We start from the raw sequence: 25742 nt of genomic DNA on the forward strand, positions 1-25742 counted from the left end.
CCCATATTCGGAGTTTGGGTAACTAAGTTTACTTCCGATTATTGCAAGTTCAAAATTGAAAAGTATCAGTTTTCCCAAATTGATTTTTGGGCCATCGTTTACAAAAAAAATTATCCTCCGAATATTACAAGTTCAAAACAAACCATGCCATGGCTCTAGGTGGTTCCAAGGGCCAATATAGAAGGTTAGACAACCCATATTCGGAAGTTTGGGTAACTAAGTTTACTTCCGATTATTGCAAGTTCAAAATTTGAAAAGTATCAGTTTTTCCCAAATTCTGATTTTTGGGCCATCGTACATTCGGGACTTTACAAAAAAAATTATCCTCCGAATATTACAAGTTCAAAACAAACCATGCCATGGCTCTAGGTGGTTCCAAGGGCCAATATAGAAGGTTAGACAACCCATATTCGGAAGTTTGGGTAACTAAGTTTACTTCCGATTATTGCAAGTTCAAAATTTGAAAAGTATCAGTTTTTCCCAAATTCTGATTTTTGGCCATCGTACATTCGGGACTTTACAAAAAAAAATTATCCTCCGAATATTACAAGTTCAAAACAAACCATGCCATGGCTCTAGGTGGTTCCAAGGGCCAATATAGAAGGTTAGACAACCCATATTCGGAAGTTTGGGTAACTAAGTTTACTTTCCGATTATTGCAAGTTCAAAATTTGAAAAGTATCAGTTTTTCCCAAATTCTGATTTTTGGGCCATCGTACATTCGGGACTTTACAAAAAAAATTATCCTCCGAATATTACAAGTTCAAAACAAACCATGCCATGGCTCTAGGTGGTTCCAAGGGCCAATATAGAAGGTTAGACAACCCATATTCGGAAGTTTGGGTAACTGAGTTGACTTACGATTATTGCAAGTTCAAAATTTGAAAAGTATCAGTTTTTCCCAAATTCTGATTTTTGGGCCATCGTACATTCGGGACTTTACAAAAAAAAAATTATCCTCCGAATATTACAAGTTCAAAACAAACCATGCCATGGCTCTAGGTGGTTCCAAGGGCCAATATAGAAGGTTAGACAACCCATATTCGGAAGTTTGGGTAACTAAGTTTACTTCCGACTATTGCAAGTTCAAAATTTGAAAAGTATCAGTTTTTCCCAAATTCTGATTTTTGGGCCATCGTACATTCGGGACTTTACAAAAAAAAATTATCCTCCGAATATTACAAGTTCAAAACAAACCATGCCATGGCTCTAGGTGGTTCCAAGGGCCAATATAGAAGGTTAGACAACCTATATTCGGAAGTTTGGGTAACTAATTTACTTCCGATTATTGCAAGTTCAAAATTTGAAAAGTATCAGTTTTTCCCAAATTCTGATTTTTGGGCCATCGTACATTCGGGACTTTACAAAAAAAATTATCCTCCGAATATTACAAGTTCAAAACAAACCATGCCATGGCTCTAGGTGGTTCCAAGGGCCAATATAGAAGGTTAGACAACCCATATTCGGAAGTTTGGGTAACTAAGTTTACTTCCGATTATTGCAAGTTCAAAATTTGAAAAGTATCAGTTTTTCCCAAATTCTGATTTTTGAGCCATCGTACATTCGGGACTTCTTACAAAAAAAAATTATCCTCCGAATATTACAAGTTCAAAACAAACCATGTCATGGCTCTAGGTGGTTCCAAGGGCCAATATAGAAGGTTAGACAACCCATATTCAAGTTTTCGGAAATTTTATTTTGAGGCCACTGTTATATTCGGCAGTCAAATAATGTTAAACTATTACCGATTGTAAAGGATAAGAATACTGAGTTTTGAATTTTTTTGAGGAATTCGTTTTTGGGGCCATTCGGAGGTAAATAACTCTACATAACTACCGAATGTAGATTTTTTTGGAAAACCAGTTTGGGGTTTTTTCTCATATTCGGCAGTAAACTACTATCTTGGAACTACCGAATATACATATTTGGTACTCAGTGTGTTATATTCGTAAGTTTATTCGAGAAATTATCTACCGAATCTGGGTAGTTCATGGCATTCAATGCATGCAATAATCGGTTTTTCTTGTTTACAAAAGCACACAAACGCATGCAAATCGAGTATTTGAGTTTCTTAACACAATACATGTGTTTTACATGCATCGTTAGCTTCAATATCAGGCGATTCTCCATTTTCTTCCATGAAAGGATCGTCTAGGTTTTCCTCTCCACAAAAGTTTGGATCATTCAACATATACCCCAAATCATCTTCGCCATGATTCTCACCTTCTTCTTCATATCCATCCATTTTTGTAGTGATAAAATGGGTTTTCCCTTTTTTCCTTCACCTTCTTCTCTATAACTCTAACAACTCAAAAATGAAAAAGAAATGGAAAAAATGAAACAGAAATAATTCTAATACTGTACCGACTACAATCGGAAGTCTGGGTAAATTTTTGTCTTCCGATTGAAATCGGAGGATAAAAATGTTATCATATCCTCCGAATATATAAGGGTAATTTTGCCATTACGAATTACGCGATATAAGGGCTGGCTATATTTTCGCTTTGGGTGACATTTTTTGTTTTATTGTTGGCCCCTAAATCCTTTTGAGTGGCCCCTAAAAACGCGAGGTAAACTATTAACTGTGAAACCCTTCCAGCAAAATGGTGAGATACTACGGTTCAGAGATATTACCTCTGTTTTAAAGATATAGGCTTGTTTCATGTGTAATTTGTGCATGAAAAAAATATATTTTTTTAAAACGGACGGAGTAGAATACTAACTCATACGATGCCAACCCAAATCGTAAAATCCATCTAAACCAGGAGACTTTCGGCCCATAGGATTGTGTAACGTGGTCTATAAAATTATCTCCAAAATACTTGTTGATAGGATTATGCTATTACTCCAACACATCATTAGTCCATATCAAAATGCTTTTATTCCAAACCGTGTCATTCATGACAACATAGTCATAGCAACTGAAATTTTCCACCATATTAGAACATCTAAACCAATCCAAAAACCAAAAATTTCCCTCAAGCTAGACATACAAAAAGCATATGATAGTATTGATTGGAAATTCATTAGACAGACTTTGTCCACCTTAGGATTTCCACAAAAATTCGTTGATTATATAATTTTATGCGTCACTATAATCACATACTCAATAAAGGTAAATGGCACCCCTCATGGCCATATACAACCTACAAGAGGACTTCGGCAGGGTGTTCCCCTGTCACTTTTTACGAAAACGACCCCAATTTTGCATCTTATTATGATGATGTTCGGCTGATCTGAAAACCTGTGACAATTTACAAGCTCTCCTGCACTCCTACTCATTATCTGTTGGACAAGCTATCAACAAGAAAAAGTCCATCCTCATCTACCACCCCAACACCCCAATATAGACCAAATTATGGCTAGCTGAAACTTTCCAGGTTCATACTACTCATAACCCACCAACCTATCTAGGAGTGCAACTCAAACAAGGTAGAAACTCGTCATCAATTTTTCCCCAGCTATTACAGAGAATAAAGAGAAAAGCAAAAGGATGGATTGCCAAATGTGTCAACCAAGCAGGGAGATGGTTTTTAATTAACACATCACTGATTCCAACAACCAATCACATAATAATGAACCAATTACTACCAGCTCACGTCCACCAAAAAATTGATAGGATTGCAAAAAACTTCTTTTGGAGGCATGACCAAAGTGTTTGAAAACTGCACACTATTGGTAAGAAAAAACTCCACTTGTCGTTGAGCCAAGGAGGGCTTGGAATTCGGGATAACAAGACTCAGAATTTGGCATTACTAGGAAAAAGGATATGGAGGATCAAGGAAGAGCCACAAACAATCTGTAACAGCATGTACAGGTACAAATACCTCGATCAACGAGAAATTCTCACACCTTCAGCTAAATCGCCGTACTCAACAAAAGTGGCCTTGGAAAATATCTGCAAGGTGGAACAGTACATGATGGAACTATATGCGGTGCAAATAGGAGATGGAAATAACATTCTCATCAGGAACAAATGGATTCCAAATTCTGGACCCATTACCACCACAACACCCTGGGGAGACAAACTGGAAAGTACCCTAATCGAACCTCTGGCATTCTCCTGGAAATAGGACTTGTTACATGAAATATTTGATCTAATCACTGTTAATGCCATCAAAAGCAAACATATTCCAAACCCTCCTATCAGCGATTGCATCATTTGGCTATACTCAAAACAGGACACTATACAGTCAAAAGTGGCTATGCAGCACTGATCACAAGAGAACACAGTACTCAATCACTGTTCGCAGGAAATGCATCGGCATAGGCTACATGTGCAACAAACCAGGACAATATCCCACGGAAAAGGATATGGCAAGCATACTGCCCACCAAAAATCCGACTATTCTTATGGAAAGTCAGTCATAACGGTCTACCAACCTTTGGTACACTACATATCGGGAAAGTCGTGGATCACAACACATGCCCTATGTGTACTACGGATGTAGAATCCAACCAACACTTCCTGTTCACATGCAATCATGCGAAACAAACTTGGGATCTGATGGTTGTGAAACATCTTCATGATATTGGAAATAACAATGCATACAACCCATACTACAACATATTGCTGCCACCACACCCGGAACCAAATTTTATTGCAAGATCGAATGATACTAATCGAGGCAACACCAGAACACATCGAGGCAACAACAGCACACAACCACCAACTCGCCAAAGGATACCCAGCAGCTATGCAGTCACAACAATACAAGTGCCTCAAGATTTCATTAACTTTCTCGACATGGCACAAAACGAGGAAGTTTTCACATTGACATGTTTCACTATCTGGAATATCTGGTTGGCCACGAATGCAAGAGTTTACAAAAAGTTGATCCAACACTGAAGCAAATGTTTCAGATTGCATTAATTCTGACACAAGAATTCAGATGGGCATGCAAGCACCTCAGAAACAGACACCCAAGCTTGAGGCAACACCACCAACAACAACAACAACAACAGGCTTCAAAACGACTAATATGGATCAAATGGCATCCCCCACCTGCAAATTGGATCAAAATAAACACAGATGGAGCAAGCAGAGGGACACCAAGGGCAACACCAGACATGGCGGGGGCAGGATGGATCTTCCGGAATGCTAATAATCAGGTGATCATGATCATGGCAGCACCAGTTGGAATTGCACCGACACTGCTAGCTGAAACATGGGCTCTTCTCCTAGCAGTGAGAATGACAACAAATCAAGGTTGAAGGAACATATGGTTTGAAACGGACTCGACAACATTGCTCAGGTTGATCGAAAATTCGGATACACAAACACGATGGATCATTCGAAATATGTTATCGAAAATCCATCATCACCTCAATACAATACAGCAATTCAAGATCACATATATTTATAAAGAGGCGAATCACAGTGCTGATGGATTAGCGAACTTTGCAATAAAAAAACAACGCCAACAACAAGGAATCTATAGCACGAAAATACTAGCCCGACATTCCTGAAGGAAATTGTTACAAATGATTCAGTGGGGTGTTTGTACTCCACAAAAGTTTCTATTTAATAAAGGCAACTTTTCTTTCAAAAAAAATAAAAAAACGGATGCCTTGCTTTAATAATCCAAAACGAATGGAAGTGTGATAACAGTTTTAAAAAGCGTACAGTTCAACGGTGATTCAAAAACAAATGAAAGACAAACTAGAAGAGAAGTCCATGATTCACTACTGTTTCAAACAAGCAACATCCTTAGGAATGAACAATTCAATTGTCTAATCACATACATACGGGAAATTGCACTTACACTTATTTGACCCCACCTGACGACTGAATTATAACTTAGATTTGACTGAGTTGACTTGGTCTTCATAATCTTTTACATTCCCTCTTGGGTTCTCATCAAATCTATCCAACCTAAAGTACTTCAACTCTACACCTTTTGCTTCCCCATTCATAACCATTTCAGCCAAGATCCGACCAATTGCTGGACCCATCTTAAACCCATGACCCGAAAACCCACCTGCAATAACCACATCCTTCCCAAACTCCTCCCCACCCAAAAAATCAATCACGAAATCACCATCTGGAGTCATGGAATACATGCACGATTGTGTTAGAACTGGTTCGGAAGACTCGATCCGACCGGCCAACTTCTCTTTGATCCATGAAGTTACCTCATTCCCTAACAATGCAGGTGCCCATGTCCTCTTATCTGGGTCACAAGGATACCCGCCGTGAACCGCAATCTTTAGCAGTCCTGGGAACTCTAGCGATGGGGTGCCATATATATAGGGCTCCCCATAACTGGAAAATGAAGGGAACCCTTTCTGTAAAGAAAAATTGTCTTGGTAACCATCTTTAATCCTCCAATAACAAATGCTTGTATGTAATGGTTTTATGGGTAAAACCCGGGTGCTAACCGTTTTAACTAACTTACTCATCCAAGCCCCAACTGTCACAACACATTTTTCACCCCAAAACTTAGAGCCATTTTTTGTACAAACTCTGATTCCTCCTCTTTCATTATCTCTCTTGATTTCATGCACTTCCATATAATCCTTGAGCACAGCTCCGTTTTTCATAGCCAGAGTTTGGAACATGGAAACTGCTTTTGTTGGCTTGAGTACACCTCCCAGATCGGTAGCCAACCCGATCCAATTCTCGGGTATTTCGAACACACCTGAAAATTCTTGAATGACTTGCTCCCTATTAAGAACCCGATGAGGAATCGAATTCGACTGGCAGCTCGCGATAACAGCTTGCAGACTCTTGTCACTAGGCACACCCACATCTAAATGACGGGTCTTGAAGTAAACCCGGTACCCAATTTCGGCTTCGGCTTCTTCCCATAACTTTGATGACTCCAACACCATTTCTGAGTAATAATCCTCAGGGTATGTGCAACGTATAGTACGAGATTCGCCATGAGATGATCCACGGTGGTGTAAGAAATCAAACTGTTCAAGAAGTAATACCTTTTTGCCACGCTTTGCGAGTTGATACGCCGTGCAGCTACCCATGATTCCGGCACCTATGACTATCGCGTCGAACTTGCTCTCCATCTAACTCTCTTGTGATCTCTCTCTTACAAACACAGTGAAGAATTCCACTCTCAACTTAAAAAGCTGCACACCTTTATAAATTAATTATAACTTAAAACTTGCACCTTCTTTCAACTCTATATACTCATCATCCCTCATGCAAGTTGGCTTTGTTTACTTCTTTAAAGAGAGACCCACATCTTTATCTAAATTTTCAAAAACGCCACTTATTGAAACAAGAAAACAAGAAAAGGACTTGATATGGTTTCCTTGATCATCAAGAAAGCAACACTGAGCTGTTGTTATTCCTATATAATGTTTTTTACTGCCCACTTGAATAAAATGCCAAAACCTAGATCCTACAGCCAAGCAATGCATTGAACATGCACTTCCCTTGGTTGTAAGCAGTATTTTGGTTTTAAGTATTGACTGGAAGTCAAGTACATTGGTGGTAGCATTTTTCGTTTCATTGACATCGCTGACCCACATTTATGTTGTTAGATGAAAAAACAAATATTTCAGTCGTGGATCTGACTCGAATGAAAATGAGAGATCCTATGATATTTGTAAATAATGGAGATTCTTGAGGACATTTTGAACCAACTGAGTGTAATCACATGATGTTTGTTTTCAGAAACTCACGATTTGCATCAGCAACATCCATCCTTCCTCTGGCGACTTCTTCCAAATGTTAAGGTTTGCCTTCACATTTTTTTTTAGTAACGTATCTCGACTAATGATTTTTGGCCCACTGGGATCACATTTAAGTCATTTCCTCAAACCCGGAGATTACGACGAGAGTTCTATCCCTAATTGGTCATGGGACACATCCTCCTCGTTCTCACCGCAAAATGGCTTCTCAGCTAAGGTGTGCAATGGTCTGATAATATAGAAACTTCTTCATTTCTCAAAACAAACAAGCACCCGTGGCCTAATGGATAAGGCGTCTGACTTCTAATCAGGCGATTGTGGGTTCGAGTCCCACCGGGTGTGCTTTTTTTTCTTTTTTTTTTAAAATCTAGAGACTAGCCCACTGCTTTTTCTTTTTACAACCTTTTAATCTTTTTTGAAGCATTTTCCTGCCTGTGCTTCTTTGCTTTTGTGGTTCAACATAAAAGAGAAAACTAATGCTATCCAGAAAAAGAATCGACTCATTACCCACTAACAACCTGATAATTGTATGATGTCAGTGATTGGACAAAGTACCGGTTGTTCGCAATTCAGCTACTTATCATGATTACTATCAATTGTTATTTCCATTCTTACTGACTTTTAGAGGTGAAGTCCTATTGAAAGAAGAAAGATAATGTTTTTAGCTAGCTTAACTTCTGCACCTGTTACTACTAATAGGATAATAAATCTGGGATTATATATGAGGGCTAGAAGAGAGACCAGTTACTACTAATAGAACAGAAATATGTCCTCAAGAATAGACTGTAAGCAGCCAGAGATCAAGTAAGCTAATATAACTATATGCCTAAAACAAAGTGCACTAGACTGTCAGACGCCACAAACTCTTTAATACTCCATACAGAGGCTATTTTCTAAATACCAACACTCCCACTATTCCCTATCAACATTGACCAAATGAGACCCCGGATCAAGTAAAATAGCAAGCATGTCATTATCTCGAACAGAGCCTTTGATCCTTTGTCTCAAGATCTTCAAATAGTTGAAAATTAGTAATCTCAAAGGAGATGTCTTATTTCTCAGCTAAGACAACTTTGTCATCTCAAAGGAGATCCTTAATTGTGCTCAGTAGAAGTCTCTTTATTAAGACATAAAGCGAGGTCATAAAGGAATATCTTGCTAAGATGGAGAGTAACCAGTACTTGTCCAGGTTATCTGAAAAGTTTCGGCTCAGTGGCAAAAGATTAGCGAGATTATGTTGAGCATAAACTTTTCAGGTCCAGATAATCCACCAAATAATGTAGTGATGTCTGTAAAAAGAAAACTTTTCGCCATACGCTTTGCAGGGTTTTCTAGTGTGTGTTTATGTTTCTTCTTTGTGTATGTACTTAACAAGTTAGGAACATGTGCACATAAAAGTCAAAGGTTTGTACAGAAAGCAACTTAACCTAGAAAAACCAAAAAAAAGCCTGGGATATACTGTATATAAACACAGTTTCACAGTCATGAATGAGTAACTAGTAATACATGTAACAAAGCATGAGAAGGATATGACCTGTTACCAATCCTTAAGCAGCTCGCCAGCGACATCCTTGTAACTGACTTTCTTCTTCTTTTTAACAGGCCCTGCATCAGGATCTACTCTTACTGGTGGTACCTCATCTTCGAGAGCAGGTTTTGATGCCTCAGTTTTCTTCACTTCAATGCTTGGATCTATTCTTACCGGTACCTCACTTCCAGATGCAGATTGATATGCTTCAGATTTCACTCCAAGGCTTGGTATCATATTTAACAACATCGCTTGAAGAGGATCAAGTGTTACTTCCGGCTTATCTGAAACATCTATTTTTTCTTCTCCTTTCGAGTTAGATATCTCAATATGTCCCGTGACCTTTTCACTGTCCTGATAGTCATTTCTGCCATCCAATTCCATAGACCCTGTCCCACTAATATTGTCCCCTTGTGATACATCAAAAACTTCTGCTTTTTCTTTCGTGTTGTTTTTATCTTCTTTTGTCTCTGTTTCGTGAATTTCATGAAACCCCCTATCTGATTCAGTGGCTTCGTTAGAAGGTGCATTTTCTGAGGCAGCACCGACTTCAAGTTCGTTTTCATCTAATTTGGCATGCTTGGCTCCCATCTTTGCCCGTGTTCTTCGAGATTGGCTTAAACCGGTTATGCTTCCTTGAACTCCTTGGGCCCCTCGTTTTGACTCTATGGCATCTTTGTTTGATGTATCATCAGAGGAAGCACTTTTTTCTGGTTCACTTTGATCTAATTTAGCAGGCCTTGTTCGACCTTTTACCCTCGTTTGTCGAGCTTGGCTGGCAACAGTTCGTCCTCTTTTTGCGTTTCCAAGAGTGGGTCTTCCTCTCGTTCGTTTCCCAACAACCTCAGATGCTGCTGACGTTCTCACATTTTTTACCGCAGGTTCCTCGCTAATACTCTTCCCATCCTTTTCGGAAGTATCAGATATTTCATGCTCACTGCAATACTAGAAATGTAAGAAATAAAATTGACCATGTCGTCCAGAAATGATGATAGGCGGATGCTTTAACTGAATATTACTGGTCATTTTATGCACAAGCATATATCAGATCACCATCGATAACACCATCAATGTTAACGTCTATGAAAAAAAGTACCCAACTATGGGATGTCACAGAAGCCGCCACCAATCCAATCAATGACTTACCTAGAACTGATGAATACAGGAATATATAAGAAACTTCCTACAGTTGCACCAACCTCATTTCAATATTTGACTCTTCTAACCCGTCAGGCTTCAAGTTGTATTTTTCCTCGTCCAATTTCTGGCCCTTCTCCAAAGAGTCCTCTAACCATTCGTAAGCCACAACATGCAGCTTTTTGCTACATAATCGATGTTTCTCTGCTGCTGCAAAGCTGCATAAAGCAGTGAGGGAAAAATTAGCTACAATAGAACTACAGTTGTGTTTATTAAGCCTTGATTAAATGAGAATCGGAGACATTATTTACAAGGCTAACTAATCCCTACGGAAAGTTAAGACCATGGACCTCTCGATCCACAGCTGACCAGGTTAAAATATTAATTATGAGCCATCATCATGTTGCACTACCTTTCCAGTATTGAATCAAATTCTACGTCACACCCGGGTACTGACAGGACTACCAGATGGGTCGCATAAGAAAGTTTCTCGCTAACTTCACCTCCACCCATAGTAACTTCAAGTCTCAATCTCTTTATTGAAGTCTCCAACGGGAACTCCCAGTCAGAATTTCTTCAAGTGCAAATAAACATGGATTAGCAGAAATAAACGTAAAAGTAAAACTAAAGAATAGTACAAAAGCATGATATCAATAACTCGGTCCAAAACGCCAGCGATAACTAGGAGAGGAGAAATAGAAAATTACATAGAGTTCTTTAATGAGTAGAAGTAAATGCAGCAATCTTGAAAGCGGGACCATTTTGTCTTCGGGCAATACTTTTTCTTGTAGTAGGCAATATTTCTTAGATCTTCTGATGGATTTATGTTGTTGAAGAGCTAGAGCGAAAAAAAACGAATGAATACTTGGGTTATTACGCCTTTGATGGCAATGAAAATGTTGTGAACAAGTAACAAGCAAAGGTGATATGGTCAGATAAAACACCTTTATTGTATTAGTTTATTCTTGAAAACAAGCACATGACCAACCTATTATAACCAAACGATTGCTCTCCTTTTACCCACCATGTTTAGTTTGGGACATCTGGTATCTACCTACTATAACTGGCTAACTAGACGAGGCCCGTGAAGATCAGTTATGTATGAGAATTATAGAGGATACCTGTCTAATATCTGCAAGATCAAGATCCCAGTAATAAGAATCAGCAAATTCATCAACTTCTTCTTGTAATTTTTCCTTTGATGAGTCACCGAGATGAAGGAAGTACCTTAGAAAAACATATCATTTCCAATATGAAAGAGTTACGAGATGACCAAAATCAGAAATACATAACAAACAAAACAACAGTATAAAAATTCTAGGACTAACTTCGGCTGCAAATGCAGAAGACGCTTTTGTAAGCAACAATCTAGAACCCATGAGTAGTGAATAACGTCTCCACGACGCTTTGCTGCCTCGAATTTGATACCTGGGTAAAATCTCATTCTTTAGAAAACATAACAAATAAAGGTTAGGTATTACTTCTAAAACATATTAGGATATGTATGGTCTTCAAAACATACCTTTTCTTTCTGCTGCAATGCAGTGAGTAACTGAATCGTTTAGGTTCATCGAGAACTGCCCTCCGTGCTCAACCACCATTTTGCGAAAGAGATCCAGAGAATGGGTTGGGGGTACATTGATGAAATCTAAGGAAGTCAAGGAAAACTAACAGCAATGGATATGGCAAAATTATCTGTAAGAAACATAATCCTCTCAAGATACCTAAACAGGTCTTAATACACAGGGTCTTATGATGAAATAGACAATCAAAAGTAGTGTACTTATATAGATAGATGGATAGACGGTAAATGTGACAGGATACAAAACATCATGTTTGCAAATATGGGGGTTTCTTCTGTTACGCCGGAGACATCTGTCCGGAGGAAATGAGAAGGGACAATAGGGGCCTTCTTCTTGTCTCCCTTGCTCGAGGGTTTGGCACGCTTTGGTTTATTATATTGAGAGCCTCCATAATCTGCCCCCCTAGTGTTGCCATTACTTGAGTTCACCAAGTCCACAAAAGCTGAATTAAAGGGAAGGAGCGAGAGAAGAATGATTTAGATGCATAAAAGATTTCATCAAGTAGCATAATTAAGGTACATAAACAAACTCTAGACCACAAGAGCACTATCATAATAAAAGATGTCAAGAAATCATGATCTGAAAAATAGAAGCACCACATAAGTTCATATAGAGAGGGCGGAGCTCTTACACTGCAGATCAAGGCACTCATGCCAAGGTTTGTCATATCTCACCCTGTCAATGCGAGGAAATCTCAAACTGTAGGGTGCAGCAAATACCTGCATAACAGATTAAAGTAACACAACTTGAATACCTGCATACCATATGACTTGCACAAGAATCGCCAAGAAACCGCCATATTTAAAAGATGTGGTCCATCATGACCCCTTCTGTGCGAACCACATAGAGATAGTGCAGATTTTTTTCAGGTAGATCTAAAATACTTAACACACATAAAGTGGAATTTTATTGTGTTACAATCCATTCATGATGATGATATTATCCACATAGAGCACTTGTCAAACTATCCACACTACAAACGTCATTAATCACAGGATTTACAATACCTCAGACCTGACAGTTCGGATATCACTAGTTATGGACAATATGATTGACCTGTGAAAAGAAGCAGAAAAGCCTTAGCGTCTAAAATAGAATATCTTAAATTAACTTAAAAGAAAGGAGCAAAGGGATTCTTACTTTTCAGGACTATCAATCCAAACATCTGGCCTCTCTTTTGAATGGTTGGTTAGTTCATAAAAGCTCGGTATCTTCTTTGGGTACTCATTCTTCCTGTTAAGTTCAGAATTTTGGTTGACTAATGGTATGCTTGAGTGAAGTATAAAATAAAAAATAAAATATCTTATAAGAACCTAAAATAGGGCTTCAATTTTGTAACCAACGCATCAAGCTCGTCATCAGAAAGGCCAGTACCAACTCTGCAAAATGATATAAACCTGTAACAAAGAAAACCCATGCTATCAGAACGAGTTCAGTAAGAATTGTGTGGTTATTTTTTAGAATTCACTGGCTACAATCTTTCTTTTACAAAACTAGTTGTGTTGATCTTTGTCAGTTTTTCAAACCTAAACAAGACATCAAACACTACAAAGTATTTACTTCAACTATCACGACTCGGTAGATTCAATTTTGAAGACGAACAAGTTTTTAACATATAAGTTAATGAAACAGGAAAGTGCGAACAATAAAAAATATGCTGCAACAAGCAAGAAATGACACATGAACAATTGGCTAAAACTGAATTTCATGTAGGGTTCGAAGTCGACCTAGTCATTAAGCTTAGTTTGAATTCTGTGCAAGCAGCTCTATTCCTTCGACAGTATGGCGTTTGAGTTAACTGTATATAAGATTCCCACGTGATGTTTGGATACAAAGTCAATTTTTTAAGTTCACCGAGCTGAGACGGAAATCCTTCTAGTAAACCCCACTAAAAGTGCAATATTAGGGAAGGAGGTGAAAGTGAATAAAGAGGGGGAATTAAGAATCCCATGGGAAACATGAACATTAGAATTTTGAGCCTCCAAACATGCCAAGGAATTTTTATTCCTGCCAATCTCCTAGACCCTAAAATCCCACTTAAAATCCTACATCCAAACACACCATATAGTTTCTTTCGTTTTTTATAAATTTAAAAAGCATTACAATTCCATACATACAAAAAGTTTCTCCTTCAAATTCTATTTTGAAGCCAAAAAGTTTCCTGAAGCTGCTAAACAGTGGATTACAAGGGTACTTTGAGATGTTACTCAGCCAGACAAAATTACAAACATCAAGTCACCACATCTGAGCATAAGATCTTGAAACACAAAGCAGGGACAAATTGACAGATAAAAATTACTGTCCAAAATATATAAGAATAAAAATGGATTACCGTCTGGGGTAGGTATTAGAGGCTGAAGGTTCCGCAAGACCCACCAAAAACTGAGCAACCTACAAACCATTAAAGCATAGTCATACATAGGCCAAGATGAATGGAATAGGGAACCGTATGAGTCTATGGTTCAAAAAGAAAATCCATAAGTAGCACCAGTATCTGAGGGATGTATATTATTTTACTATTAGTTGACTGGGGTATAATGGAGATCTCAACCATGTTCGCCTGGCTAAAATCATTACAAGCAATAATGAAAATATAGGTGGACCTACAGAGAAAAATAAGAGAAATGAACAACCAATACGAGACCACTAAGAGATTTACCTCCCCTCCTCGACGACCAGAACCATAATATCCACCTATTGACAAGCACTCAACACATTAACTTCAGAATTTAAAGTACATAAATAGAAGCAAAAAAAGAAAAATCAGAAGAATATCAAACCTATAATCAGAACATCCAGATCAGAACCAGTGTGTATGTAATCAGGCTTCAACTTTAACCACTTTCCACTTCGATCACTAGGTTCCCATTTAGATCCAAGGTCTTTCAATACAATACCTTCATCTCTACATATGTGAAATGATAAAATAAATTTGATGTGTGCATCCATATAAAAATAGAAATTACTTGAAAAACTCCTAACCTGTTCTCCACGGTAGCTTTGAAGAATTTGTCAACCATTTCCACATTCTGCGCAATAACAGACCAGCAAGGTTCCCCTGTAATGTCATAAACAAGTAAGAAGACAGCATGAAGCACAGATACAATCAACATAAATTTAACAAATAACGGAAAAAGTATAATGTTATATAACAATAGTAAAATAGAACTGTCTTTGTCATCGAGGGTAGACATTAGTAATTACACAATAAATCTATAACTTTTCATCTTACTGTCGGATGGATGGGGTATACTAAACAAAATAATCAATGGTTGTAAGTAAGACCACCGGGCATACAATGAAAAATGATTACAATGATGTTACATACGCTGACTACTGTTCAACATGACTAGTGAACATGGGCATGCTGATAAGTTTTCACATGGATGGTCAGTGAAGCCAGTAAATTTTATCCTTACTTAATGAACTATCAAGATTTTTAATTGATAATGCAGTAGAAGAAATCTAACAGCATACAAAAAACTTGTTCTTTCTAAATATTCAGCTAAAAATATCCCTGCTATACCTGAAGAACGATGAGCATTAATACCACCATCCGGTACTAATATTTCCAAACGGCCCTTTAAAGGTTTTACCACTTTCCGAAGAAGTTCGTGTCTCTCTTTCAAGCTCTGATGGATAACACTAGTATCTCCAACATAAAGAATGTCAAATGCAACATCTGGCCATGAATGGTCAAGGGAAACATAAAAAGTTCCATATTTTATCCCAATTTCTATTACTTTTGGTTTCCAAAAACAAGTATCATGCGGTCGCATTCACCAACAAATACTAAATCTCAATAGACATTCAAACTTACCAGCCCAGATACAGATTGGGAAAAATCAAAAACCACTAAAAGGATACAGCATAACTGCATGACAAGAAACATATGTTACGATCTATAAGAAAATTTTGCAATACAAGCCCATGACTAAATAATTCACTAAGGCGGAAGCGAACCTGTCGATCACTGGCGAATCCCTCTCTTGCAGCCTTTGCTGTAAAACAGGAGAAACAAAAGAAGAATAACAAATTTTAGGAACCGTTGCGGCTAAAGAACAGCAAAAAGAGTAAAAGAAGGTCTAAATTAAGATACCAATTTCTTGATTAGACCCAAATTCGGCAAAACGATTTGTAGATGTGTCCCAGACCAACATTTCACCATCAAGGATGCACCTGATTACCAATGTAGATTAGCTGCTTACAGACATGGTAGCACTGTGACAATGATACAACACTGCATATCTGGACATGCTATAATTTTTAAGGCACTTTCGAGAAAAAGAAACAAAAAACAGAACCCAGTAAATTCAAAGGTTTAATAGGCAGAGTACTCATATCAAATTTTCATGCGAGTATGGCAACGTATGAGGATAGGATTTTTCTTTTGGAAGAGACTTGTCAACATATGATGACACAGCCATCTGTATGGTGAAGGAGGGGTTGGTATTTCAGCTTGTAAACCCTGTAATGGCTTCACAACATAAGATACCTAGAGTGAGGTTTTTTGACAATTTAACCTTGCCATACACGCTCTAACTCCTTAAAAAAGTAGATCAATGTACAACAGATAATCAATCACGAATCATGGGAAAAACGAGGCTAAATCCCACAGCAAATAACAAGATCATCAAAATAACTACAATATAACAAAATCCAGTAATATAGACAACAATAACCATGTTGCAATCTTCCTGGAAACTAGAAAGATGGAGAAAGTTACCTATCAACCAAGATATTTTGTGTGATGACATTTGACATTGCATGCTCATATTCAGGGTGATCAAGAAAGTTCCTACATGCACGAAACAGCAAGATAATTAGCTATCGGCTATCTGACCACACGTTTATCTTGTACGATAGAAAGAAAGAAGATAAAGCAACCACGAATGTTCCTGGAAAAAAAAATAAGCGCTGACCATATCGTGACATTTAAATAGCTCTACTTTCATTGACTATTTAACTGAGATTCTTTGAAAGAAAATTTTCCACCACATCATCAGAATTTTTGAGAGGAGAGCATCAATAACAACAGACTCCAGTATAAAAATAAATGGTCACAGGCTGTCCAACTTCGGCCTACCGTTGGGAATTCCTGTCTTCCCAATAACCACAAGCCCCGGAAGTTTGTATCTGAGGGAAGTAAAATACATCTGACAATGGTCTGGGGATCTAAGATAAACTTGACAGGCAAAACAGAACTAAAGACCCAAAACTGAGCATAGGACAAACTGTGCAGAGACTTCAATTCACAGCATAAGTCCATGGATCATCAATATTTAGGTTATTAAATGATAAAGTATCGTCATGCAGTTCTGATTTATGGAAACCTGTTGTTGGCTGTCATGGACTACCGCAAAGGCAATACAAGTATGCGGAAACACAACAATCTTGTGTGAAAAACAAAGATAAAGCATTGTGGGAAATTACTATCTTGAGAGATTAATATCGCCAAACCTTGAGAAGAAGTTTATCTTAGGTCCACTTTTATGAATTTGAATGCGGTCGCCATCAAATTTGCACTCAACCACGACTTCTTTTCCATGAAGCTAGATAATCAGAAACATTGAAGAGTTAAGTGGCTGAAAGACATGATACTCCAATTTCACAGAAATAAAGAACTTGTTGTTTCGCACCTTTTTCCATGCAGAAGTTGCATCACTAATTCTCAGAGCTAGTTGAGGGCGTACAGCTTTTCCAATTTCTATGTCCTGCTTGGAAGATGAACAACAAGGTCACATACTATCAACAAACGCAAAAAAGCAGAGGATGTTATTGAACACCTGGCGCTTGTGCCGTTGACTTCGGTCCTTTAGCTTTTCACAAACTAGTTTTAAGTCACAAGTGACATTAAACAAGTCTTCAGCATCTGGATGAAATTCTTGGAAAATGCTCTTTTCACTGACTCCAAGTTTTAGATCTACGAGAAAATTAAGCAGAACTCCCAAAGTAAGTCCATGCTAGATTGGGAGTTAAAAGAAAACGAATCATACATAAAACAACAGATTTACAAATTGAAGCTTAATGTGTAGACCTTTTAGAATGATCATGACAATCCACTTCATTTCTTGTGCATTTGTTTTCTGTATAAGATCAGCAAGTACAGCAGTCTTGTCACCTCTATTTAAACAGTTCCAAAGCAACATAATAAAATGAGAAATGATCAGTAACCGTAACCATAGGCAGCAAATAAAATCAATGGCCAAAAGGTGTAGCATTTTGCCTTTTAGAATGATCATGACAATCAATAATATGCATATGTGACACTGGGGCTCTCTAGTATTTAATGTTTTTCGTCTGTACACATCTAATTCTGACAATTCAGAATCCCAAAAGTTGATATGCATTCTTTCATAAAGGACAGAGCCAAAATATTTGTAAATAAAATGAATTACCTATTCTCACTTGATGCTAAGCGATCAAGCATATTATTTAACTCCTTGATCGTTAATCCACCAGATATCATTCCTTGCCTTCTTTGCAGTACCTAAGTGATGAACATAAAGGATAAGCACAATAAAATTTCATTAATTCATTTGGCACTTAAAAAACAGATAGAATTCAGTGCACTTACACCCTATTCAACTACATTCTCCATATCAGGAAAAATATTACGATATAAAAAAGTAATAAGAGCAAACTCATAAACTTATACTGAACTATTACAATTTATAACAACACAGACCCCACACTTTTATCAACCTAAAAGACGAAGTAAATCATGTATTCACCCTAGTCGCACGTCATTTGCTCGCTATAAAACCTCGGATCATGGCATTCACCCAAAGGGTAATTAATCTCCAGGATTTAGGGCTTATAGATGTGCACCATGTCAAAGGCAACTGCTTACCCAGCACGGTTGCACGAACCTCAAGCAAATTACAGAATCAAAAAACCCACCACAGTACACTTACTCAAAACCTGACCTTAAAATCACTGATGCCCGTACCTAAATTCACTAATCCCCAAACTTCATAAACCCTACAGCAATCAGAACAAACCCACAAAATTTCGACTAAAATAAAGTTAGGGAAGTATACCTCAGCAGCAACAAGACCAAAATTCCCAACATTATAACCAGTTTTACTCCCACCTTTTCTCCAATTAATAAGTTTCTTAGCATCTTCAGAATCTTTAGATAAACCAACGGCATCGATCAAACAATTAGCAAGTACTGATTCTTTCAATCCGTAACTTCCTCTTTCTCTATCTAATGATGGTAATATTAATCGTATTGAAGCGAAGTAATCATCACCAGTTTTACAGAAATTATCTAGAAATTTCCGGAACTTTGATCGTTTCTTTGATGATGTTTTACTTCTTTGCATCCAATTGAATAAACTGCATAGTACGCTGAATTTCACTGCACTTTGATCACTCATTTATATTTTTTGTAAACCCTAAAATACATTCAGGGATTATTTTGTTTTTGAGTTTAGAGAAAACCCCGCCAGTTTGACTTGGGGCAAAGGGGAGGAGATGTGTACAAGAGAAGTTTGGGAGAAATGTCTAAAGTGCTAAGATGCATCGCGGTTGAGCTTATGTTGTTTGGCTAAAGACGCTTAAGCACGTCTTAATATTACCAGCACCAAAACAGCGGTTTGGGGCTGGAATGCCGCTAATTTACAAGGCGATTTTTTGGTACAAGACACGTAATTCTAATTCACCAAAGAGTAAGGGTTATGGAATGAGTGTGTATTGTACTTGTTCACTACCAAATTCAATGAGAGATAGAGCTGCACATAGGCCGGTACAGTCCAGATTTCTTACGAACTCGGTACCTATACCTGGAGTTGATCGGTACCTCATTTTGAGAACCGGTACCTGTACCTGGTGTTGTACTTGTACCTGTAAGATCGGTCCGGTACAATTCGATACCTGGTTTTTACCTGTACAAAAATCAGAAAATTTTCTTCACGGCATCATCAGTTCTTCAGTCACAAAAGAACCCCAAACTCTTTTTCTTCATATGAACAACAACAAGATCATCTCCTTCTCCGCTAGACATTACATAACATCTGATTCCTCCCCCGTGAACCCTAACATATATTCACCTTCAAAGCTCCAAACCCTAATTTTATTTATTCTTCACAAATTCCTCCATCTGATTCCTCCTCGTGAACCCTAATCTCATCAATTTCAGAAGATGATTCAATGATACTTCATTCCCATCATAAATTCAATCGCAGAAACTCATCAAACAATGATTCCTCTCAACTCCAAAAAGATTATCCCATGTAATTTTGTATATCAGATATTGCGTTCATCAAACAATGATCCCACATCAATTCCTCTTAACATTGATCTCTCACTCGGTTCAAATAGTGTTTTTTTGTACTATAAAAAAAACATTTTGTTAATAGTGACGTCTTTGGGGTTATAACTCACGGCCCATTTTTTATTAATAAAATTGATGTGGGACCCATTTTTTAGAATTTAAAATAAAAGATGCTTGAGACGCATATTTTCAGTCGCTCAAAGTGTTTCCTTTCCTGTCGCCCACTCCTTCGGTCCAATAGACAGAGCTAGCAAACCTCACAAATTCGGAACTTATGACTCTCGAAAAGCATCCTAGATTCTCAACCACCTCTCAAGAACAATCTTCAAAAGATCAATCAAGATCAGTTTTCAAATATCTATCTTGAGAAATCACAAAGTCTGAGATGAAGAGAACTTTGTGATTACTATCTATCTTGCCTTAAAGAGATTATGAAAACCTCGTTAACAGAAAAGCAAGATCGGGATACACGGATTATTAAGGTAAAGATAGTCGAACCTGGCTTCACAAATCCCTAACGCGAAGTCTTTTAGTCGTAGACCTAATTATGTTTCTCAGAGGAAAATTAGGTCTATAGAGGACTATTCTATAATCAACTTGGACAGGACTATTCTATAATCAACTAGGACACAAAGTGTCAGGGACTGAATTTCCCAGTTGAAAGAGAATCTATATTTATAAATTTTCAAGGACCAAGGATTGCTTAGAATTCAAACTAAGATAACTTGAGAACCAATCAAACACTTTAGGTCTTGAAAATACAGTAGAAGAATATACACAAGGAACCGATTCTTGAAACATGTATAATGATTATTCGGTTTGTCAAGTATGCCAAAGAACTAAAACAATTTGATATTCATTTAAACACCTAAATATTTAATCATGATGCACATACATAAGTGTTTAAGTAATCAATGAAGTCTTAAAAGTGTTTGATAGCGTTCTAGTAATGCTAAACATATTTGAAAAAAATAAGTCTTTGAGCATATACTAAAATCTTAAACTGGGACAGTTGGTACAACGGTTCGTAAACTGTTAGGCTTGTTCACGAGTCAGGGTGCAACAGTTCGTGAACCCTACAAGACTGCCGAATTCAGTTGATCACGGTTCATGAACCGGGTTTGTCAATTGCTATCATTTAATACCAACTTTCAAATTTCAGATCATAACGGTTCGTGAACAGTCCCTAACTGAACATGCGGTTTGCGAACTGGTTCACCAACCCTCATGTATTTCTGAAACTCATATAATATGGTTTGCGAGCTAGTTTTCCAACCTACCCTGAGTAAAAAAATCAGAAAGTTAAATATTTCTCTCTCATGATGTTTGAAACATTCCCGCATGATGAAATCATTTGCTTAAGAAATTTTCAATTGATCCACAAATTAATTCACACAATAAAATTTTAGGACTAATATTGTTAAGGATTATTGAACATCTTTGCTTAAAGTCATATTCGAGATTTTTAATACAAGCTTGACTCGAAACTCCTTCTTTGTAAATCTACTAGAAGTCATACGTCATCGTCTCAAAAAGATATATGGTAAGATAGTGAGTAAAATAGAATGGTTCATTCTTCACATACCTAATACAAAATGTCTTCGTCGATCTTCAGTTTATAACGGTGATACTTAGTAGACTAGAAATCAAAATATAGTTTTGATCATCTAACATTGACAACAAGCTTGAGATAGCAAAACTTGTGGGTTCAACCGAGCAATGCTCTAACACCATTTGGTCGGTTATATACAACTTCGTGGGTTTCACATATTAGTGAAGGTATCCAATGTACACCCAATGTTGGACTACAATCCTAGAGTAGTGAAAATCATTCACCCCGTATTTACCGTATCGATAAAATGCACAAAATGGGATTATAGTATTTGCGGGCCCTTCAGAATTCCTATGGGATGCGTGAATGGTATGGTTCAATTTTTTTGAGTTTGTAAAATAGATGATTTGGTAAGAAGGTAAGCTATGATTACTTTATTATAATGTCAACTAATATTTCATGTGGATAGGCGGAAGCCGTATGACCGATTGAGATGGAACACAGTATGTGGATGACCGATATATATTTTTTTATAATGATTGGATTTGCAAGGTTGTCCCCGCATGCTGATAACGATATGTATTTTTGTAAAGACGACAAAAGTGACGAAACGAAATTCTTTTGCTCTTTATAGGTCGGGTTACGACCTGCTTGGCAAGCTCCGACTTCCCGATACTCGAGAAACCAACCTTTTCAGACCGATTCGATTTCTACCAAGCATATATTCGTTGATTTATCAATTTGGTTAAATATTTATTTTTTTAAAGTGACGATTCAACAATTTTTTCCATGATACTTTATATGCGAGCATTTTCGAAGAAAACTCTCATTTCCATACTTATTGGAATCCCGAAGGGATTGTCATCATTAGAGTTAACGGTTTTACAACCGAGTTTTGAGGGTCATCGAAAACAACAAATGATCTTCATTATTTTAATGTGAGGATACAATATCTCTTGCAAGAGTAGTCAGACACCATCCACCTATATCAGCACAAACTGTCTTTTGGGCTTTCAACCGTATGTGGTGTAGAATTAAGACCTGAAAACACACAACATAATATGAGATAAGGATACCAGTTCAATGTCAGAGCAGTCGGATCCCACCCACTGTTATTTAACTTTCTTACGGGTTGCCACCGAGAGAGGCCTGGAAAATCACAGTATTATATGAAGCTCAAAATCTCATTAACTTCTTATACTTAGAATGTGTCATTTAGAAAGAAAAAATATTATCCCAGTTAAGAATTATGGGAGGAAAAGAAAACGAAATTTATGTTTATTAAAAAACATGACATTCTCTTATTATGTATTTAACTATTTATGCACCCAAGTTTGTGATCAAAGCTACCGATCACCCTCTAAGAATTTTATTTTATCTTTTGGGCAAACTTTTATACTTAGGCACTAACATATATTAGTGAGAAAAACTAAACGTGTTAAAGACACTTGAATATTAGAGTTTAGGTACTCCAAGTACAAAATATGACTAATAAGTTTAGTTAGACCTGAGAATCTTTTAAACTTACTGGTATTATCGTGGTTCCTTTGCGTCTGGATGACTGCAAAATTTCTAGGCATATATGCACGAAATTAATAGCGTAACTTGGGATCTTGAGGATCTTGGATTCCTTCATTTTTTCTATGAGGGTAAAAAGATCAATGATATAACTGGGATGAGGTTATTTAGTGGATGAATTTGATGCCGAATGGCAATGTCTCTTCATGCTCAAACGGATCGGACCACAAGTTATTGTTGATCGCGACCATCAAGTATTTTGTTTTAATCACGGGAGAATGATGAAAAGATGTGTTCAGGTGTCGTTCCCAGAGAATACCCGAGATACCATTTATGAGAATGCGAATTATGGTAGTTTTCTCGAAATGATGAGTTATTGCGTCTGTATTAGCAGAAACGTCGTGTCTATGCAGGTGAGCATAACGTCGAGCTTCAACAAACGGACTCTTGTCGGTGGATCGATTATTCAACATCAATCGGGATTCACACTTGTCTTATTGATGCTCTTTGATCTCGTTTTCTTGCTGTTTCGATCTCATAGCGAGTAAGAGGTGATATAAATATTCCAAATGAGATATCAAATACTCAAATTTCCTATGTTGGTAGTCAGTTGAGGTTATCTTAGCGACTGTGAAAGGAAACACTAGAATTTCACTCATTTTTTTTAGTGTTACTAAAATTGAACTACGAATTGTATTTTCTCGTAACGAGATTACATATTTGTGACCTAACTAGAAAATATCTCAAATAAATTTCTCACAAATCAATTTTTTAATTTTTTAGATTTATTTGTAACTTTTTGTTGAAGAGCATAGGCGACTCGAACTATATCGTAGGCATCAAAATGTCGTTGTTTTTATTTGTACAATACATCAAAGCCAAGGAAAGTATGAGAAAACATAAAAGGATAAAAGTGTATCCTTTATTAAGGTTCGTTATGTCATATTTGAAGGGTTTTTATTTATAAGGATCATGAAAATAATTCCTGAATAATCAGGTATTACATATATAAAAGTGCTATAGTAGGTTATAAATAATACTCCGGGATATTATTAAATAGGAGTGTCAGATGACATCATAGGCCGACGACCATTCCCTAGTCAAGCCCAAATATGTACGCTAAGTGAAAAAACGTGGTTCTAACAACCTCTCCCAATATTTCGCTTAGCAATCTGTATGGACTAACTCCAATATACTTTCAAGAGAATCAACTAGACAGTCAGACTCAATCTTAAGCAAAAGTATATCAAAGAGTTATATCTCAATCTCTCAATTCAATCCGCAATCAAACAAATAAGAATTTGCGAACCTGATTAAATATAAGAGATATAACTTGAACGGTACCAAAGACCAGTGTTCAAGGATCAATCAATTTCAATCAACAACCAAAGGTTGGATTTAACAATTGATCGATTCAACGCACAACCTGTGATTTTTCAATTATATAACAAAATATAATGCGGAAAACAAATAACACATACACCAAAAGTTTTGTTAACGAGGAAACTGCAAATGCAGAAAAACCCCGGGACCTAGTCCAGATTTGAACACCACACTATATTAAGCCACTACAAACACTAGCCTACTACAAGTTAACTTCGGACTGGAATGTAGTTGAACCCAAGGTAGTCAATATCGGTTGAACAAGCCGATATTACATGTTTTTATCGGTGATCGGAAAATACCTATACGATATCGAAAATATCGACGATACAAAGTCAGAACGATTTTATCGGTTGTACAGGTCGGTACAGACCGGTATATCGGTTTTACTTGTACACCGATAATATCAGTTTCAGTGAATAAATTTCATCAACATGCATCTAGTCTTTACAGACAAGTACAATGTCAATTGGAGAAGGTAAAAAATGCTAATATATTTTTGATATAAAATCAATGAGTATATAGTAGGATATAAGATGGAAATCATATTTCGATTGCAAGGTAGGTATATATAAAAGATAAATATTAAGGATAATAAAATAAATTTACCGGCATAATGGGACAACAATCACAACGCTGGCTAATAAATCGCCTTGTATTTTGGAAATTTGAGATATGTGTACGATTCTTATTATTTTTTTTATGGTTTTATAAATATTTGAAATTATATTTTTAATGATGTATCACCGATAAAAACCAATATTATGTTTTGTATATGTGTATCGGACCTGGCGATACGAGACCGATACGCGATATTAACTACCTTGGTTGAACCCTAATCAATCTCACATTGATTGAAGGTACAGTCGCGTTCCTCACGTCTCTAATCCCAGTAGGATATTACGCACTTGATTCCCTTAGCTGATCTCACCCACAACTAAGAGTTGCTACGACCCAAAGTCAAAGACTTGATAAACAAATCTGTATCACACAAAAAAAAATCTATTGAATAGATAAATCTGTCTCCCACAGATATACCTACGAGTTTTTGTTATGTCTTTTGATAAATCAAGGTGAACAGGAACCAATTGATATATCGGACCTATA

At 37.1% G+C, this 25742-nt stretch overlaps 2 protein-coding genes and 1 non-coding gene across 3 annotated transcripts; 1 reads left to right on the forward strand and 2 right to left on the reverse strand.

Moving 5' to 3' along the window:
• Positions 1 to 5580: 5580 nt before the first annotated feature.
• LOC113358661 (probable sarcosine oxidase) lies at positions 5581 to 7239 on the reverse strand. The gene has a single exon (XM_026602277.1). The coding sequence runs from the start codon at positions 7021 to 7023 to the stop codon at positions 5794 to 5796; it is 1230 nt and encodes a 409-aa protein (XP_026458062.1). The 5' UTR covers positions 7024 to 7239; the 3' UTR covers positions 5581 to 5793.
• Positions 7240 to 7922: 683 nt separating this feature from the next.
• TRNAR-UCU lies at positions 7923 to 7995 on the forward strand. Its single transcript has one exon. It is a non-coding gene; the product is annotated as a tRNA-Arg (tRNA).
• A 969-nt stretch (positions 7996 to 8964) lies between these two features.
• LOC113358662 (DNA ligase 4-like) lies at positions 8965 to 19402 on the reverse strand. Its single transcript, XM_026602278.1, has 27 exons — positions 18945 to 19402; positions 18300 to 18391; positions 17939 to 18024; positions 17688 to 17824; positions 17541 to 17615; positions 17362 to 17453; positions 16628 to 16699; positions 16001 to 16080; positions 15865 to 15902; positions 15769 to 15775; positions 15428 to 15583; positions 14884 to 14959; positions 14682 to 14806; positions 14561 to 14595; positions 14234 to 14292; positions 13215 to 13298; positions 13042 to 13134; positions 12909 to 12957; positions 12533 to 12620; positions 12143 to 12343; positions 11841 to 11966; positions 11647 to 11746; positions 11440 to 11545; positions 11026 to 11156; positions 10731 to 10892; positions 10381 to 10536; positions 8965 to 10118 (listed from the first exon to the last, which is right to left on the reverse strand). Exons 1-27 carry the CDS (start codon positions 19284 to 19286, stop codon positions 9191 to 9193), a joined length of 3696 nt encoding a protein of 1231 aa, XP_026458063.1. The 5' UTR covers positions 19287 to 19402; the 3' UTR covers positions 8965 to 9190.
• Positions 19403 to 25742: the final 6340 nt, after the last annotated feature.

Source organism: Papaver somniferum, chromosome 3 (genome assembly GCF_003573695.1).
Source record: "Papaver somniferum cultivar HN1 chromosome 3, ASM357369v1, whole genome shotgun sequence".
NCBI classification, from domain to species: domain Eukaryota; kingdom Viridiplantae; phylum Streptophyta; class Magnoliopsida; order Ranunculales; family Papaveraceae; genus Papaver; species Papaver somniferum.